At 40.2% G+C, this 20,405-nt stretch overlaps 1 protein-coding gene across 1 annotated transcript; it reads left to right on the top strand.

Annotated features, from left to right (window-relative positions):
- Positions 1–12,239: 12,239 nt before the first annotated feature.
- On the top strand, positions 12,240–12,632 carry LOC123834749 (retinal rod rhodopsin-sensitive cGMP 3',5'-cyclic phosphodiesterase subunit delta-like). Its single transcript, XM_045863785.1, has one exon. The coding sequence runs from the start codon at positions 12,240–12,242 to the stop codon at positions 12,630–12,632; it is 393 nt and encodes a 130-aa protein (XP_045719741.1).
- Positions 12,633–20,405: the final 7,773 nt, after the last annotated feature.

The following is a 20,405-nucleotide window of genomic DNA, read 5'->3' as shown; positions in this document are numbered from 1 at the left end:
CGGTAGAGGGAGAGGGAGAGAGAGAATCTTAAGCAGGCTCCACCCTCAAGCACAGAGCCCCACACCGGGCTCCATCGCACAACCCTGAGATCATGCCCTGAACAGAAATCAGAAGGCTGACACTTAACTGACTGAGCCACCCAGGTACCCCAGCTTTCTTCTCCTTTATCTAAACTACCCACTGCATGCTTCTCAGCCTTGTAACTTTCATTTTCTATAAAAAAATTGAGGGGGAGCCTGTATGGCTCAATCAGTTAAGTGTTGGACTCCTGATCTCAGCTCAGGTCTTGATCTCAGTGTCGGGAGCTCAAGCCCCACACTGGGCTCCACAAGGCATGGAGCCTACTTGAAAGAAACAAAGAAAGGGGGGGGGAGGGAGGGAGGGAGGGAGGGAGGGAGGGAGGAAAAAGAAAAAAAAAAAAGGAAAATTGAGTACAGTTTCTTTTAATTTCCTTTTAAGAAGCCTGTCAATAATAGTAGCACAGTAACCATCCTGTGGGCTATGTGCTTATGGATGGTTTTTTGTTGCTGTTGTTTTATAGTTTAAGACTACTGATTGATTGCTTGCATATTCAGTGCACTGACTTCTGCATTCAGAGCACTGTTATCTGTAATAACCAGCCCTGGGAAGCAGCTTGTTTGCCTTCCCACTGTCTAGTCTCAGCAAGAGCAAACATCATTTTGCCAATTTCATTCCTTTCTTTCCATCCCTTTCCTTTTATTTTCCCAAGCAATTAATTTTGCAGTACCCATGAGCCTCTCTAAATACCTCAAGAGCGTCATGATGTTCCCTAGTGGTAATTTGGGGGACCTGCATATCTCCTTTGCGTAGAAGTATCTGAGTTGACATCCTTCTACTTCCACAGGTGGTGTTTAATGCTATCCTGCTATCCCATTGCACTATCTTATGGCATTTCCCTCTTCTTTCCCTGGCTACAACTCCAAAACTCTGAGAGCATTGCTTGTGTCCATGCTTTATTTATGTTATCTTATCGAGGGAGATATAAAGAACATGGATAACTTGATAATCTATACAACCAGTGCCCCAATTTCCATTACCAATGCTTTATTTCAATATTTAAATTGAAGAATTAAATTAATAAGTAATTTAGTTAAATCATTAAGTAAATGAAATTACTAATCTAATGTATTTATTAAATTTTGATTTAATCATTTAAATAAATGAACAAATAAATTAATCATAGATTAAATAAAGGAGTTAAAATGCTTAACATAAAATTAAGATCTCTTGGACTACTCCCTAAATCTCATCACTTATACTCCTTCCCAGAGACAACCTTTATCAAGGGATCATTTAATATTATCCCATCTGAATTTCTATATTTTTCAAACATAAATGCATTTTTATAAACTATATATATTTTATTGGTACAAATAGGTTTCTGCTTACACAAATGGTAGCATGGGGTAACTACAATCTTACAATTTGCTGTTTTCCAATCATCATTATGTCTTTAAGATCTATCTGCTTTAAGATGTTAACAGCTGCATGTATCCTTCTATTGTGTGATTACACTCCAACTTTGTTTTGTCATTTCCCTATTGTTGTACATCCATGCTGTTTCTAATTTTTACTATTACCTCAAATGCTGTATGTTGTAGTGAATACACACTTGAGTATGTCTCCTTATTGAACACGTGATTCTCTGGTATATATGTAAAATGAATAGGTCAAAGGATGTATGGATTTCAGTTTTACAAGATACTGCCAAATGTCTTTCAAAATAGGTTATATCAATTTTAACTCTTACGAGTACTCTGAGAATATCCAATTCTCAACATCCTTCCCAATATAGAATGTAGATAGTCTTTCAGAAATGTTATCTCAGTGCTATAATTTTAATTTGCATTATCCTTATTATTTCCTAGTAGGGAAAGAAAAAGCCACATGCTGTTACTTGACATATTGTGAGTAAGGTAGCATTCTGCTTTATTTTAGTGTGTAAAATAACTTGCTTTATTCTTGCCTTAATGACACTCTTTACCTTATTTAGCCTTCTTAAGAACTCTCAATTTTAAATATATCCAGATTATATTGTGTAATGATTGTCTGGTTTTTCCAAACTCCACTTCTTGAGCTATTTTAAATGTTACAAGGTAATACAGTAAAGAGATCCTCCAGGATCCCTGACTTTTAATTCTAAGGCAGCTTGGTCTTACTTCTCCCTCTTGGGATTAGTGAAAGCTTAAATCTATCTTACAACATCTGGCTGTGTCTTGACTTTCCTGAGCTCCAGCAAAGTTCTCCATACAGTTCAGGAGTTTCAGTGGCTCTTCCAAATAGGAACGATGTTTTTCTCCATCTGTAGCTCTGCCTTACAATATTCCCCCTACTTCTCCTATCACCAGTAGCTGAATCCTGCTCCTCCATGAACCATCTGCCTCTCACAAAGTGGAGATCAGAAGCAAGATTTTCCATTGGCTTATTTCCTTCTGAAACCCGTTCAAGAGAAGCAGAAGGAAGCGAATCATTATTAGTTTAATTGCTATTTCATGTTAACACAAGGCACTAAGATGTTTTTGTCATCAGGTTCTAATGATCAGCATAAATTATTATTTTTACTTTTATTTTTTGCCATAGAATTTGCTAATCCTAAACAATCTGATTGTCTTCTTCTCTTTGTCTCTCTTTTAAAAAATGCAGTCCTCGGGGTGCCTGGGTGGCTCAGTCGGTGAAACTTCTGCCTTCTGCTCAGGTCATGATCCCCGGGTCATGGAGCCCCATGGTAGGCTTCCTGCTCAGTGGGGAGCCTGCTTCTCTCCCTCTCCCTCTGCTGCTCCCTCTTCTTGTGCTTCTCTCCCTCCCTCTGTCTGTCAAACAAATAAATAAAATCTTTTTAAAAATGCAGTCCTCAATAAATGCAAACCAAATTTTAGAAACTGTTCTAAACTCTAGGGAGCATCCAAATGTTTGTCCCTAAAGTACTCCAGTTTATAAATGTATTGCAAGCTAATCTATCAACATGTAGGTGATTTTAACTCTTAAAACCTAAGCTGAGAATTTGGCAACAAAGATCTTTCTCAAAAGCACTGTTCTGTGAACACAGAAAATAGACAAAATGTGGGAGGAAACAAAATTAGAGTGTTAACAGTAGAGGATCTGGGACACCACTTAGAGGCATGGTGCTTTATTATACATTTTCTATGCTTTTCCTAGTGTGTTTCTTCTTTAATGAGACATTGTGGTAACCAGGGCTCCAAGTCTAGCAAATTTAAGGTTAAACTGTTTATCTTCATTATCACAAGTCCTGGAGAACTTCATAAGCCTCAAGGCACATGCTGAATGGTTTCTGTCCTATATAATTGAGTGTGCTATACTTCCAACCAAGATAAAAACCTCAGGATATATTTTTAAGGTATTTCTATGAATGTTTACTGTATTTTCAGAGGGTTGATTAAGCCCAGTACTATTTTCTGAAAATGTAACATCATTTCTGATAAGCTCTCAGATTGTCCAAACCAAAAAGGAAGAATTCATTTTATTTTAAATTGAGCAATGGATTATGCAGTCATGTTTTACAAGCTGAAAACAATTTCATTGCTTTTATCTTACTAATAATCATGAGCGACATGTCTCCTTTGAATAGTGAAAATGATGAGACCAAGGTATGATCAGTTACCAGTACAATTTGTAGGTGTTTTCCCTTTAATGATGGTGAATTCTTGGAGATCCACTCCTCAGTATATGCCTGTTTCTTTCTGGGCACAGCTCTACATGTGTCAAATTGCTGATTCTTATGAAGTTATAATCTGAGACCCAGACTGAAGTTAAATGAGTTTCAGCCTGGAACCCTGTAATAGCAGATATCAGAGACGGATGTTTGCCACATGCTAAAACCCAGTTAGGCATTATTATTCCTAAACATTTTTCTCAGCCGGACGAAGCAGCTGGGTGGACTGATACCATCAGTGAGTATTTAGATTTTGAGATGATGGTTGTGGCTGAGTATCCCAGGCTTAATAAAATGAATCCAAGTTGTTGCTGATAAATGCTGTATCAAAAATCCTAAAATAGTGGGGGCATCTGCTTTGTTATCCATTCATCCATCCATCTAGCTGTCCATCTATCCATCCACCCACCCACTCACCCACTCACCCACTCACTGGTGCATTCGTTCATTAATAGATCACATATTTAGGGGCGCCTGGGTGGCTCAGATGGTTAAGCGTCTGCCTTCGGCTCAGGTCATGATCCCAGGGTCCTGGGATCGAGCCCCGCATCGAGCTCCCTGCTTGGCGGGGAGCCTGCTTCTCCCTCTCCCTCTACTGTTCCCCCGCTTGTGCTCTCTCACTCTCTGTATCAAATAAATAAATAAAATCTTTAAAAAAAAATAGATCACATATTTAGTGAGTCTTTATTGTGGTGGCAATCATACATCAGGCACTCGTCTAAGTACTCAGGCAATAATGGTACATAAACGTAGTGCTCTTGCCTTCCCGGAACTTACTGATCTCGGGGGGCAGGGGGGAGAGACAGATCAGTGTATGTAAATAAGCAGTTATAATAAATTTTGATATGCAGAGAGATAAAGGCAGGCAAAGGATGCTATGAGAGCCCCTGGAGAGGTGCTAAACTCAGATGGAAGAGGGAGATCAGGCAACATCCTGGAGAAGGTGGCATCGGAGCTGAGAACTGAAGGGAAGGGAAGTTACAAGAGTACCAGAGGAAAAGCAAATAGGAAGGTTAGGACCTGTGCAAAAGTGATACATTTTAAGGACCTGAAAGAAGTTTGGAAACACTGGGGTGTAGCGTGCAAACTAGGGAATCACAAGAGGGGGGGCGCAACAAAGCTATCTGAGGGCGACATTACCTCCCAGGTGCCTTAGGGTGTGGTTGGCTGGAAGTACTGATCACAGAGTGCGGGTGATTAAAACTCTCTGTTTTAGTTTTTGTGGTCACATTATTTTCAATTCATTATAAAAATATATCTTTTCCTTGTCTATTTATCATTGTATTTAATTTATATAATCTTTTTTTTTTGCCAAAATGGTTTAAAGTAGTTTCCAAGGCTACATAAAATACAACACAATTGTATGAACTTCATGTAGAGTGCAAGGAGACGGACAAAAGAAAACCACAATTGGGATTCAATGAGTACTCCTATAAAGGCATATTATACCGATCTATAAGCTCCATCCGAATAACATGAACAGTTGGAGTCAGGGCTTTTTGGATTCCTATGATGTGGTGGGCAGTGTTTTCAATGCTTTGCACCTGTTCCTTCATTTCATCCTTTCAGCCTTGCTGCTTAAAGTGTGGTCCACAGACCAGCTGCCTCAGCATCACCTGGAGCTTGTGGGAAATAAAAAATCTCTGGCCTCATCCCACATCACCTGAATCAGAATGTACACTTTAACAAGGCTCCAGGTGATTCCTGAGCACAGGAAAGATTGCCAAGAACTGGACTAAGAGGCACTTAGTATTACTACGTTCTCATATTAAAGATCAGAAAACAGGGTTCTGAGAGAAAAAGTAATTTGCCCAAAACCAATCACTTAGCAAATGCAAGGGAAATTTTTGAATTTTTTTCTTTCTGACTCTTGACACTTTGTGATCTCTGAGTGGCATACCCTCTCCACACATTCGTTCCTAAGCTTTACATTGGCCAGCCAAATAGGAAATATGGGCTTTTATACAAAATATGTTGTCACAAACATATCAGACCAATTGCTCAGAAGAACAGCAGGGCAACTATCATCGATGTTATCAGAAAAGTATGTTTCCCAGGAATGTACAAAGTACAGACTTTGCATGATGTGATGAATGATAACCCAAACAAAATTCTCCCATAGATTCTATCTGATAAATCAAAATGATGTGCTTCAGTGGAAAACAAACAGTAGTGAGTAATTAGCCTATTTAGTTATCTCATAAGGCAAAGACAAAGTTGATCAGACAGGGACAGTGACCTCAGATCGAAATCAGTTAGGAAGTCAAGCTAATGACATCAAAGGCCCCTTCTTCTATTATCTTGACTTCCACTGGGTCATTCATTCCACTATTAAAAATGAAAATGCCTTATAAACTTTCACAAACCCAAATGCTTACACAAGTGTTATGGACTGATTTGTGTCCCCCCAAACATATGTTGAGGCCCTAGCCCCCAATGTGACTGTATTTGGAGATGAGGTCTTTAAAAAGGTCACTTAGATTAAATAAGATTATAAGGATGGGGCCTTAATCCAATAGAACTCGTTCTTCAAAAGAGCAAGGGACACCAAGGAGGCGTGCACACACAGGAAAGGCCATATGAGGGCATGACCAGAAGCATCCATCTACAAACCAAGGACAGAGGCCTCAGGAGGAACCAAACTGCTCAACACCTTGATCCTGGACTTCCAGCCTCCATCACTATCAGACAGTGAATTTCTATTGCTTAAGTCCCCCAGGCTATGGTATTTTATGTCAGCCCTTGCTGACTAATGCAAGGAGTTGGTCAAGTAATTGAAGGAAGGGAGGTACAGGGGTTAAATGTAAATGCATGCATATGGGGAACAGTGGACAGTGCTGGGGCCATGGTTGATAGAATTGCAGAATCGGTATTGCCCAACTCCCTAACCTTTAAAGAAAGAAAAAAGAACATTCATGTAAAATCTATTCTTTTTATAAGAATATTTTTATTTATTTAAAAAGTCATAGGGGCACCTGGGTGGCTCAGTCGGTTAAGTGTCTGCCTTCAGCTCAGGTCATGATCCCAGGGTCCTGGGATCAAGTCCCACATCAGGCTCCCTGCTCAGCGGGGAGTCTGCTTCTCCCTCTCCCTCTGCCTCTCCCCCCAACTCGTGCTCTCTCTCTCTCTCTCTCAAATAAATAAACAAAATCTTTTTCTAAAAATGTCATAAAATGCTGTGTGGTCTATGCAAAACACATCTGGGGTTTACAACCTCTTTGCCCAGGCTGTTAACAATATTGTATAGTAGAAGCAGTGAAAGACTATGTGGCTATAGAATCATCTTGCTTTTATATCATATCATCCAAGTGATGCAAGTATAAGCATTTTCTCAAACTCCGTAGATGCTATAAGAGAAAGGCTGCCCTAAAATATGCAAGCTAGAACTGTCAGACCTTGACACTGCATGTATATTGAAGGCCAGAATAGCTACTGCTAAAAATGCATTTCATTGACTATTCCATCTGCAAATGTTGTGCCATGATGACAATCAATCAGGATAAATCACACAGCTACTCAACTAATTCATCCATAAAGAAAACTGGTAATTAGAGTGTTGAAGTCAGCAAGGCTGAAATCAGATGCCCATAACATCTGCATTTGTGGGAGATGAGGCCTTAACTGGTAGCCCGTCAGAAATTTTAAGAACAGTCATACCACCATTATCAAGAACTGTCCTTGTGAATAGCATCTGTCATGATTTTCAAGATCACATGGGTAGTTAAGAATGCACTTCTTGTGCATTTACAAATTGTAGGGGTTTTCTGGAAGAAGTTCTAAATAATTTCTCTGTCGTTACTTGCAGTTCTGAAAACTCTAAATTTGAAATGCCAGCTTCTTTGTTGGAAAAACAGTTTCATATTGGTGCTGGTCAGTAAGGTTTCCCAACTTGAATCTATCCCTTGGTTGCATTTTATTCATCTAGCATTGTTATCACTTTTGTTGTTTGGTTGCAGGACTCATTCCATGTTTCCTCTCTGGTAAAATTCTTTACCTCTCCCCACAGACACTATTCTCATTACCTCTTGCCTGGATTTTTGTAGTAACTACCAGTGATCCTAAGTTTTCCCAGCCTTGCCTTACTCTGCAACATGTCATTAGTATTTCTTTCTAAGGAAAAAGTTTATCACAGATTTTGGACTGAGGTTCAGACAATATAGTCTGGTATTCATGATCCTACAAGCTCTTACCCCAATCTGCCTAGGTTCCTTTTCTCTTTCATCTGCCACAACTGAAAAGAACTTATTGCTCATGGAAACACAGGTCTACCAATGCAAGTGCTCATACTGTCCACCTGTTAATTCTGGAAAAAATCTTTATAGATGCTTTGGTGGCATATGTAGAATTATAAATTTTGTCTAAGGGTTTTTCTTTTTTCTTGCTTCAAATATTTCCACTGCTATATTCTCTTTTCTTTTTGGTATTTAGATACTGTGTATGTTATACTTTTTTTTCTTTTAAAGTAATCTCTACACCCAACATGGGGCTTGAACTCACAACCCTGACATGCTCTACCCACTGAGCCAGCAAGGTACCCCTGTGTATGTTACATCTTTTGAAATTGCCCCAGTTCTTGGATGTTCTGGGTTTTTTATTCTTTTCTTTTACTTTTCATTTTATTTTGGGACATTTCCACTGATCTATCATCAGGATCTCTGATTCTTTCCTTGACTGTGTTCAGTCTGATAAGGAGTCTGTCAAAGGCATTCTTCATTTCTTTTACAGTGCTTTTGATTTCTAGCCTTTTGTTTCTTAGAGTTTGTTTCTTAGAGTTCCCATCACTCTGCTCATATTACTCATCTGTTCTCACGTGTTGTCTCTTTGTTCCATTACAACCCTTAACTCATTAATCACACTTATTTTAAATTCCCTATTTGATAATTCCAGCATCTGAGACATATCTCAGTTCTTGTTCTGATGATTATTCTGTCTCTTTAGACTATGTTTTTTTTAATTCTCTTTTGTCATGCCTTGTAATATTTTATAGAAAGCCAAACCTACAATATTTTGTAAAAAGTCAAACATGTTGTGTCAGGTAGTAGGAACTGAGGTCAATAGTCCTGTCAGGTGAGAATTTATGGGACTCTCCCTAAGAGTAAGACTGCATTTAATGTTTACCAAAGCTGCTTTGTGTCAGAGGCTTCAAATTCAGCTGATGACCTTGTTTTAGTCTCCCCTCTGGACTTGGGACTTCCCTAAGTACTTTTTTCAAAGAAAGGCTTAGTTTTGCAGCTCTTTTAGCTATAGTCCACTGTCATTATATTGGTACCTTTTTGGTGCCGGAGAAAGGGGGCATGATATAATCCTCCCATTAAATCTCAGTGTTCGGGTGCCTGGGTGGCTTAGTCAGTTAAGCATCTGCCTTCGGCTCAGGTCATGATCTCAGGGTCCTGGGATGAAGCCCCGCATCGGGGTCCCTGCTCAGTGGGAAGCTTGCTTCTGCTTCTCCCTCTCCCTCTACCCCACCCAACCGCTCATGCACTCTCTCTCTCTCAAATAAATAAATAAAATCTTTTTAAAAATTTACAAATAAGGGCACCTGGGTGGCTCAGTCGTTAAGTGTCTGCCTTCAGCTCAGGTCATGATCCCAGGGTCCTGGGATCGAGTCCCACATCGGGCTCCCTGCTCCGCGGGGAGCCTGCTTCTCCCTCTGCCTGCCGCTCTCCCCTGCTTGTGCTCACTCTTGCTCTCTCTCTCTGTCAAATAAATGAATAAAACCTTATCAATCAGTCAATCAATCTCAGTGTTTGAATGGGCCAATATCCTGGGGCCATGACCTTCTTGGTATAGCTTTTCCCCTTCCGCCCCATATCCCCCTTCCTGGCTGCAGCATTCCCAATCTATTTCGTTGATCCTTGTTGACTATGTTTTCCCCTCTTAGGAGAGACAGGAAGGCTAAAGGGAGCTTGAGTGGCAGAAATGTCCTGCCCACTTACTGAAATAAACTTTTAGCAAACTCTTTTCCTCTGGAGAGTCAGCCTCTCTTATGGATAAAGCTCTGGTCTCTTTCCAGATTACTCTTCCCTTCCTCCCGCCTGAACCATGAGGGGGTCTTTCCAGATCTTCACAGTGAGAAACAGGTGGAATTTCTAAATATAAAGCCCAGTAAAGTGTGAGGGCCCCCAGTACAGCACCACCCCCCAATCTCGTATTTTGTCAGAATTACCATCTAAGTGTTCCCAGCAGTATAGGGCTCCAGCAGCTTCTGCTCCAAATAAGCGGATCTCAGGTGTTCCTGTCTGGGTGCCCCCCCAGAGTCCCAGAAAAGTCATTGATGTTCAGTTTGTTCACCATTTCCTTGTTGTAAGCCAAATGTTGTTATCTAAGCTCTCTACATTTTGGCTTCAATGGAGCTGAGACCAGAAGCCTAAGCTTTCCTAAAAGTCAAGTTTTTTGTTTTTCTTTTTAATGTTTAGAAGCTCTAAAAAAAAAAAATTGAAATACATACCAAGAGTGCCTTGGGTAGGATGAAGGCAGCCTCCAGTCTTTTCAATTCGACTGAGGCCCCAAAGGGTAAAATAACTTCCTCAAGCAATCACAGCCTTACATAAAATTTGTGTTCCACTGATGCTTACTGTAGCTAATGGGGACAGAGTTGAGACTTGAACCTGAAGTCTGCAGTGCTGCTTCTGTTAACACAACATAATGCACGTGTATTCTTCTTTGAGCTGATAATCTAGGTAGAGGTATTCCATTTGTTACCCATTGTGAGTCTTGACAATTCCCTCCTCTACTATCCATTCTTTAAGAACAGTAGGGTCCATGTGATACAAAACAGGTATTTGGATACGGAGAGAGAAATTTTACTAACTGGCACACGGAAAGCTTAGCACTTAAAATTGTATATTGAATATCCAAACAAGCCTATGAGGATGAAATCTTATAATTCCTCCTTTCTCTCCTTGTGATGAGAGAGGGGAGTCTCAGACTGGCTAAGCAATATGCTCAGGAGGTGAATGAGCAGCGGAGTCAACGGAAGCCAGGGCTGTCTGATTCCAGAGATCATAGCAGCTCTTACAAGACAGTGACTCTCACAGTCTTGTCTTGTCTTCTCTATTTCTTTCTGCTACTCCCATCCCCTCTAGAGCCGGTATAGAGCTATAGATAGATAATCAGTTTCCTGTTACTGCTGTAACCATAAAGTACCATACACTTAGTGGCTTAAACAATACAAATGTTTTACCTTACAGTTCTGGAGGTCAGAGTCCAAAGTGGCTCTTACTGGGTGAAAATCATGGTATGTATAAAGCTGCATGCCTTCTGGAGGGTCTATCTTTCTTTCTTTCTTTTCTTCTTCTTTTCTTTTCTTTTCTTTTTAATTTTCCAGTTTTTTTTTTTTTTAAGATTTTTTATTTATTCATAAGAGACAGACAGAGAGAGAGGCAGAGGGAGAAGCAGGCTCCCCCCGAGCAGGGAGCCCGATGCGGGACTTGATCCCAGGACCCTGGGATCATGACCTGAGCCGAAGGCAGACGCTTAACCATCTGAGCCACCCAGGCACCCAATTTTCCAGTTTTTAAAGCCTGCACACAGTCCCCATCTCATGGTCTCCTTCCTGCATCTTCAAAGCCAGTGAAGTTGGACTGAATACTTCTCACACTGCCATCTCTTTGACTCTCTTTCCTCTGCTCCCCTCTCTACTTTTAAAGACCCCAGCTGATTGACACCCTCAATTATATTTTGCCCTCTAACTTAACATATTCAGTTTTCAACAATTAGGCCATGGACATCTTTGGATGTCCATTATTCTCTCTATGATAGATGATAGAGAGATAGATAGATTAGATAGATAGATAGATAGATAGATAGATAGATAGATAGATAGATAGATATTTCTCCTTTAGCACATAGTTGGGTGGTTAGATATATAAGTTGGAAGATGGAAACATTATTAGAGATAAGAAGTATAAACAATTTATTAGGTTCAAGTTGTGACCATTGGAATAAAGAGAAGTCACTGATCCAAAGAAGCTGGATTCATCCAAGAAAGTTATGTACAGTTGGGCAGTAAGTAACCGAATAGGTATTGGATGAAGCAGGAAATGACCTTCATGAAATAAAGAACATAGGAAAGAAGTCATGTACATAGAACAGCGATGGAACTAACTTTAATGGACCAAACTTCATGTTGGTAAATAGAAAAAAAGTGGCTAGGAAGAGTGCAATACAATTTGGATAATTCTTTAAAGTTAGGGAAGTTTAATGGAATGATCATTTAAAACAAATCCAAGTGCATGACACCATGCTTTATCCCTGGGTTCAGAAAACATGTGGACAATCGGCAGCGGGGGGGGGGGGGGGGGGGGGGAGGAGAGATTCGTTACAGCTATATCATCTGACATGACCATGTCTGTAATGTTAAATTATTGAAGGAGAAAGGATCAGGAGTGAAAGCTGAGGGGAAGGAGAGGCTGGTCCAGGCCTGGCTGCTGCTGAGGCTCCACCAAGGTCTCCAGGAACTGGGCTCAGTCCTCCACTCCTGCACACACCATCTTTGAGGCTCCCCTGGGCCAGTGTGGGAGAGCCTTGGGCGGAGACCCCCGCATCATGTCAGCCAAGGAGGAGTGGGCCGGGGAGATCCCTAGAGGCTTCAAACTAAATTGGATGAACCTCTGGGATGCTGAGACTGGGAAGATACTCTGGCAAGGAACAGAAGACCTGTCCGTCTCTGGAGTGGGACACGAAGCCCATATTCCCAAGAACACCCTCAAGTGTAAGGCAGTGTCTCCAAAACTGAAATTGTCTTCAGCAGAACAAATGGAAAAATTCTACCTGGAACAAAAAGTTTACTTCAAAGGGCAATGCCTAGAAGAATGGATCTTAGAGTTTGGCTTTGTGATTCCTAACGCCACAAACACCTGGCAGTCCCAGATGATGCCCTCTAGCGTGCTAAATGGGAATGTTATCACACAAGGTTTTTTGATGACAATCTTCTTGTAAGCACTTCCAGAGAGAGACTTTGCTACGTTTGAGAGAATAAAGTGTGTGCATTTCAAGAATTTGGTTTTTGAGGCAGGGCGAGAGGGAATTTTCTTTTTTCTTCCATACATTTGCTTTTTGACACTTCCACCCTTAATTCCCTCAACCGCAAATCCCACCTGTGCCTACTAAGCTACCAGTTCTGTGTAGGTAACCAGATGGTTTTTTCCTTCCCAGCAGCCATCTCCCCCTGACCAGACTAAACTCTCAAACCCAGACTAGGGCAGAGGGCAAGCCTCGACGGCTTCCCAGGGTGACACGGGGACAGACACTTACCACTGGAACCGATGCTGTTCTGTCCCCTCCCTGCCTCCTCCATGGACCACATCTTCCTTTGGCTCCTGGTCTTAGAAAAATTCAAATTCCTGGGCGCCTGGGTGGCTCAGATGGTTAAGCGTCTGCCTTCGGCTCAGGTCATGATCCCAGGGTCCTGGGATCGAGTCCCGCATCGGGCTCCCTGCTCCTTGGGAGCCTGCTTCTCCCTCTGCTTCTCTCTCTCTCTCTCTCTCTCTGTCTCTCATGAATAAATAAATAAAATCTTTAAAAAAAAAAAAGAAAAATTCAAATTCCTGACCTATGTTTAGTTTTTTCCTACCATCTATATTTCATACCTTCTCATACATTTATCTTGTGAAATAGACTGTGACATTATTATTACGTAATGAATTAAAACATGAATTTTAAAACTTGTTAAATATCAGCAATCCATTGTGGTTCACCATAGACGATTTGTGGGGGCTCATTATTAGAAAAATGGGGGAGGAGGTGGAAGATATTCACTGATCAGCAAGTTATTCTTTACAATCACCACAAGAGGGTGGTAAGGAACTATGCTTTACATCTGCACACCAACAGCGCAGTTGTCTTTTTCTTCACCCACAGACATAATTATTAAAATATAAGATGGAGCATTGGGAAATTTTTTTCTTTCTCGTTTACATTCGTTAATCATATTTAACGTAGCATTGTTGGGCATCCTCAGAGTGTGTTGGCTGATCGCTGGACATCTTCAAGGCAGAGCATACCGCTTAAAAGCACATATCTCTGTCTTCCATGTGTGCTGTCCGCACTTAAAATGCAACAGCTTCATACATAAATTATAAGCCCCTCGTCACTGTCAAACTTCTAATCTGTGATGATGATTTCAATAGAATTTTAAATGGGTAAATCTCTGTTTTAACTCCATCCCCCCTTCTTGTTTATGAAATGAAATATTGAAGTGAATTGAAGGGAGTGGTCCTGTGGTTCAGGCTTGAGTGTTCGTTAGTCAAGCTCCTACTGTTGACTGTTCCCAGTGACCTTGATCAAATTGCTCAACTCAGCTGGGAGCTCAGTTGTGTATTTAGAGGATTAAGCTGTGCTGCACGACGTTTGGGAGTCAGACACACCTACCGTAACTTGCTATGGCTTTAATACTGTGTCCCTTTTGAATGAAAATGGAAATCTCCGTTCTGCACAGGGAAGGTCTCAGGGGCTTAAAACCACGTTTACTCCATCCTTCTTGTGTTGATTTCCCTTTTCTTTCTTCATTGCTCTTCTTTAAGCCTAAAAATTTCCAAAGTTTTTAATAGACATATTTTTAATTTCTCTAGAATTTTCTTTTTTTATATCACTTTTTTTTTTTTTTAAGATTCTATTTATTGGGTGCCTGGGTGGCTCAGTTGGTTAAGCGACTGCCTTCGGCTCAGGTCATGATCCCGGAGTCCCGGGATCGAGTCCCACATCGGGCTTCCTGCTCGGCGGGGAGTCTGGTTCTCCCTCTAACCCTACCCCCTCTTGCGCTCTCTCTCTCACTCTCTCTCTCTCTCAAATAAATAAATAAAATCTTAAAAAAAAAAAGATTCTATTTATTTATTTGACAGAGACATAGCGAGAGGGAACACAAGCAGGGGGAGTGGGAGAGGGAGAAGCAGGCTTCCCGCCGAGCAGGGAGCCCGATGTGGGGCTCGATCCCAGGACCCTGGGATCATGACCTGAGCCGAAGGCAGACGCTTAACGACTGAGCCACCAGGCTCCCCTCTCTAGAATTTTCTGATCGTTGTTTTGTGCATCTGTATGTGGGTTTATGTGCATGTGTGCATGTATGTATGTGAGAATGTACGTCTGTGTGCGTGTGATGTGTATGTGGGTGCTTGTTTAACACATTTGTATACATCTGTGTTAGTGTTGTTCCCATGTGTCTGCACATGTAAATTATGTAAGTGTGTGAATGGTGCATGCATGAGCGTGTGTGCATGTGTGTGCACATGCATGGGCATGCATTGTGTGGTATGCGCCATGTACTTGCATTTATATATGTGTGCATGGAATATGCATTCGAATGAGTTCATGGGTGATGTGTGTGCCCATGGTACGTGTGTCTGTACGTATGCATGTTCTTGATGTGTACGGGCGTGTGCCTGTCTGTGTATTTGTGGCATTTTGGTGGGTAGGTAGGGAGATTTCAAGTTGTATTTGTGTGTGTGTGCACATCAAGATAAGGAACTAAACAAATTGTCTACTGCCACAAGAACACTGTTCATAGTTAGACATTTTTCTGAGCCAAGAGAAGGCAATGTGCTGTTTGCATCCATCTTTGAGTTCAGCAAGGAAAAGCTCTGAAATCTAGTGGCCTGTCACTGCGTTGCCTCTTTCTCTCTTCCCCCCATAGCCCTTCATCTTACTCTATTGTGTGAGAATCCATTTTAAGTCCCCCCAACCCTCCCCTTCATTTTCATTTCACCTGTGTGAAAGCCTCGTACTTGAAATTAAGAGCATGTTAGAGGAAGAATACAAGTGATTTATCAGAAAGCAATGATTCATGTGTTTGTTTCTATCACTTCATAGTCTGACTTCTTTTGGTATTTTACAGTTTCTGCTCTTGGGTAGTATCATAAAAGACTTTGAGTTTTTGAAGAAAAGAGAGGTGTATAAACTATTTTTTTATTTGATTTTTTCACTAATAATGACCTTTCATTAACCTCAGCAGACTCTTAAAAATAAATATTTTCAGCTAATCTTTCTAAAGCTCAGTTTATGTCTGTCTTTAATGTAAACTCAGTATTTTTTGCCCAAAATGCCAGCATTGACTTTGCAAGTTCTGTTTTCTAAGAAAGAGACAATTACTCACCTTTGAGGTTTGTCTTGACAATGTGTTCTCTGACCTCAATGCTTGGTACTTAATCATTTATTTTTTCCCTTTTCCTACCTGGTTAGATTATTTTTCTGAACCAGCGTTTCTAGTTTTAGAGTACTGTAAAAAGAGCAATGACTTTGCAGTCAGAGAAGCCCAAGCAAATCTGGGGCCAAATGCATATCAAGTTAAACTCCTGGGCTTTACAACTATTTATTCTTGATATCTTCTGAACATCTATAAAATTTTGGCCTGTACTATACAATAAAGAGTCAAATAATATACTGTTTTGCATTTTTTTGTTTTTACAGTAGTAGCTTTGGCTTCTTTTTTACCGTATCCTGCATACCACTAAGTTATGTAGCCGGTTTGCCATGTACTCATTGTCATTGAAATTTTATGAAGGAAACTTTTTAAAAACTGACAATTTTCAGACAGATTATATTTGAAACATGTTAATGTAGTTGATTTTCTTCATAAAAGCCAGAATATTTTAATTACACAAGTTCCAAAATAGAAAATTCTGTTCTTCAAAAAAAGAACACTAAAGCCTCTGACTTTAAAGTGTATAGACTACATAAAAATGTTTAGCAACATTTTTTTTATAAATAATTGTCAGTACTTACTGGCCTCGTGAGAGACAAGATTTGGGAGCTAAGATATGGCTTAACCACCAGAAGTTTCTAGAGATGGCCAAGATTCTTAAATTATTGTAATTACTCCATAGGAGCATCAAAGTTCAGGTCTTGAACCATGAGAGACGATGGACTCTGAGAAACAAACTGAAGGTTCTAGAGGGGAGGGGTTGGGGGATGGGTTAGCCTGGTGATGGGTATTAAAGAGGGCATGTATTGAATGGAGCACTGGGTGTTATATGCAAACAATGAATCATGGAACACTACATCAAAAACTAATGATGTAATGTATGGTGATTAACATAACACACACAAAAAAAAAGATGTACCTAAAAAAAAAAAAGTTCAGGTCTTCTTTGAATTCATATTTAAGAGGAATATGAGCTGTCCCTTTGAAGGAAATGCTGGCAGATTATGTTTCCTAGTTAACAATGTCAAAACCAAGAGTCAGAAATATTAATGACATGGTTAGGTCAGTTGATGAGTAGGACACCTTCATTGTGAACTGGTTTGGTTCTTCTTGATCCATGGCTACTCTCTTTGTTCCTCTGATCCCAGTTCAAGATTTATCAGTACACATTTCTTCTACCTTAGACTGATTCATCTTTGATCTCATTCCCTCATACCCCACTATGTGCCCTATAGGTAACGTGATTGGGTGAGCTCTACTACCTGAGAAGTTTAGGGGACACCTCCCGATCTATATGCATTTTTCAAATTCAGTTCAAGTCAACTGATGTTTGATCATCTTCTTATATGCAAAACACGGTTTCAGACTCTGAAGATTCACAGTGACAGTTCTCTTCCCTATACCTCATATAAGCCCTTAGGTGTAACCAGAAAAACTAAAAGATCTATAGCTTCTACCTCACCATAAGACTCGGCTGCTTAGTGTAGTACGAATGCAAAAATAAAAACAAAATATTTTTAATAAAGGAAACATTCCCTATTTATTTCACTGCTCTTGAGATTGCCCGTTCTTACTCTTTGATTATATAGGTTAGTTGATCAAAACAAGAGCCATAGTAAATTAGTCATGATGTATGTTTCTTTTGTTCATCTACCCATAACTAATTCTATGTAGTTATTACTGAGTCCAGATGGGAACAGACCTTATGTCATATTGAGTCCACTTCTTCAAGAGCCATGCAAACTTCTCTAACTCAAATTCACTCATCTACTTTAGGAATGGAAAGAACAATGAGAAATTCTATTAGAAGGTGTAAAATAAGGTTGGATAGCATTCCTGATTGCAGAATTTTGTGGGTAAGGACAGATACACTCAGTGTTACTACTAAGATACAGAGAAAGATGGGAAGAGATCCATGGCTTGTTCCTACATACAGGGGCACCTTGCCTGGACTTTTCTTCCCTTTTTCCAGACTTCAGCCTTATTCTAAAGAGAATACCATTTATCTTCAGCCAATTTTATTTAGTAAACATCTGTTGACCAACTATTAAATCCCAGAAGCTCTAAGTTTTAAGCAGCAGCTAATACAGTCTGGTGAATAATAATATGTAATAAATAGCTGAGATCAACAACTGAATAAAAAGCTACATAAAAGTTTTTCCTACATGAAGAGTCTTTCCTCCATGGAGATATTCTCCTTTTTCACTTTCACTGTTTTCTGGGTATAGTGAACATTTGTGGGCCCATAGCTGGAACTTTCACTGATGGTGCCATTCCTCCTTGTTGAGTCAGGACTCTCTCTGTCTATACAGCACTTGCTGCCAGCCCACTGTCCTCCTGCCATTTTCAACATCTCTGCTTGCCTGGAACCTTGCTATTTGCTAGCTCCCTTCTGCTTAGCTGGAATTCCATGCCAGGATCTTCCTGACCAAATGATTGTGTAGTCTCCAAAGTTATTCAGATATAGGGTACAACGTATAAGAGCTTGAACCACTCATTTATTCATTCATTCAAGAAAAACAATGAGCATCTACCAAGTTCTAGGCCATGCTACACAAAGTGGATCCCACATTCAATAAAAAGCATTTCCTACCCGGAAAATAAACAGAATGACAAAAAAAAAAACTGATAATTACCAAAAGACAGTCCAGCTTGAGCACTAAAAACCTATATTATGTAAAAACCCATTCCTAAAGTCTCCAAAATGGCCAAAGTTTGAAAGTACCCAATGCATAATTTTTGATGATGTCAGTGAGTATTTGCCAAAGACCATTCTATTTTTTAGATGGACAGAAATCTATTGTATTAAGTCAATACAAAATAAAATGCATCCAAAAAAGGATGGTATTGACTAGAATCGCAATAAAAACAAAGTGGTAGTTTATAACATAAATTAACTTAAACAAAGCTAATAGCCCTGATATGTAGTAAGCTCTAGAAGACCTGCTAAACAGGGGAGCTACTGGTTATTTTAATTAGTTTATCAGCCTTTAAAATAGTGTCTCTAAAGTGATAACACATGCTTTAAAAGAGTTTGCTTTCCTCAATTACTTTTATAGAACTCAGGTAGGTAGTGCCTTGTTAAAGGTCACTCCCGCTATTGCCACAGGATCATAAACTCCAAATGAGTGCCCTCTAAATGAATGAAATTTTACTGCAAGATAATTCTGCTCGTGTCTGCCAGGCTCCATGAATGCTTTGAAAAATTTCAGGAACCCAATGCTCATAAGCTACTCGGAACTCAACTTCATCATGCAGTTATGGTCACCAATTTTTCCTGGGAATGACATATAAAACCTCTCATCTGAGCAAAACGAGGAAGATTAATGTTGCATAAAACATATACAGTCTGGATTACAAAATCACAAAAGCTGTCTCTTGGTTAGAAAAGCCATCCCTCTTTAGATGTCTGTAATTGCAAGACAAATTTCCCCATGGCCTAATATTTCTTGCTCTTTCAAAAAGAAAATTCTACATAAGAGAAATAAACCTTGGTATAGGGAAATTTTAGTAACCTTTGCTTGCTGCCTAGGAAACATCAATAGGAGTTACCATTTTTGATGACCTCAGTTGCATATGCATATCTTATCTTCAAAACTAAGGTAAGGTTTTTCTCATAAGCTTCTCAAAATATATTGTCAAGAGACTCATGGGATGTGAAAAATTAAGATAACATCAATTTCGGCAAATAATTATTTTAAAGTGCAACGCTGAAAATGGTTGACACATTTACAGTGTAAGTGTGGAATAGCTGCTTGCTCATCACTGATCTCCCTGCCTTCTATCTCTTTGTCCACTGCTATCCATCTCCCAATCCTCTTTAAATATAGTTTTTATCCTGTCACTCCTACTAAAACTGTGTCAACTGTACTGAAGGGGCATATTCTGAGCTTCTACTTATGTGCTTAACATATCTTTCCGAAGAGAGAACTGGTCTGTATGACCAACTCTTTAGGGGTGAAAAGGCTAAGTGTAGACCGGGGTTGCATCCTATGTGGAATCCACACGTACTGACAAGCTACTGCAACCTTAGCTTTTCAATTCCCTTGTAGCAGGGAGGATAAGTGGAGGGTGTGCAGGACAATGGCAGTCAGGATGCCCTCCCCCCTCTCCACTCCATCTCTGGGGAGGTGCTAACAAGCATGTAAATGCTCCCTGCAGGCAAGAAGCTGTAGGGGGCTGAAGAGGCTGCAGAGTCTTCAAAAACCCACAAATTGGATTATCAATTCCTAAATAATCAGAAGCTGGTCACTGTAACAAACCATGCCTTGAGGCGTAGAGTTCAAATGCCACTCAAAGAGGAGGGAAGAAAGTATTCCACATGCATTTTGAGAGGCGGCAATGCGTAGGGCTGAGAACATAGGCTGCCGTACCACACTGTTTGGGTTTGAATCTCAGCTACAATGTGAACTAGGAGTTTGGCCATGGACAAGTTATTTCAATTCTCTACTTTTTAGTTTCCTCATCCTACCTCATGGTAGCTGCATCATAGTGAATATATAAAATGCTTGGAGGGGCGCCTGGGTGGCTCAGTTGGTTAAGCGACTGCCTTCAGCTCAGGTCATGATCTCAGGGTC

Source organism: Mirounga angustirostris, unplaced genomic scaffold (genome assembly GCF_029215605.1).
Source record: "Mirounga angustirostris isolate CCGP_5_RB_7025 unplaced genomic scaffold, mMirAng1.0.hap1 SCAF_1, whole genome shotgun sequence".
Lineage (NCBI taxonomy): Eukaryota > Metazoa > Chordata > Mammalia > Carnivora > Phocidae > Mirounga > Mirounga angustirostris.
The sequence above is the reverse complement of the archived record's forward strand: the minus strand, read 5'-3'. Positions and strand labels throughout refer to the sequence as shown.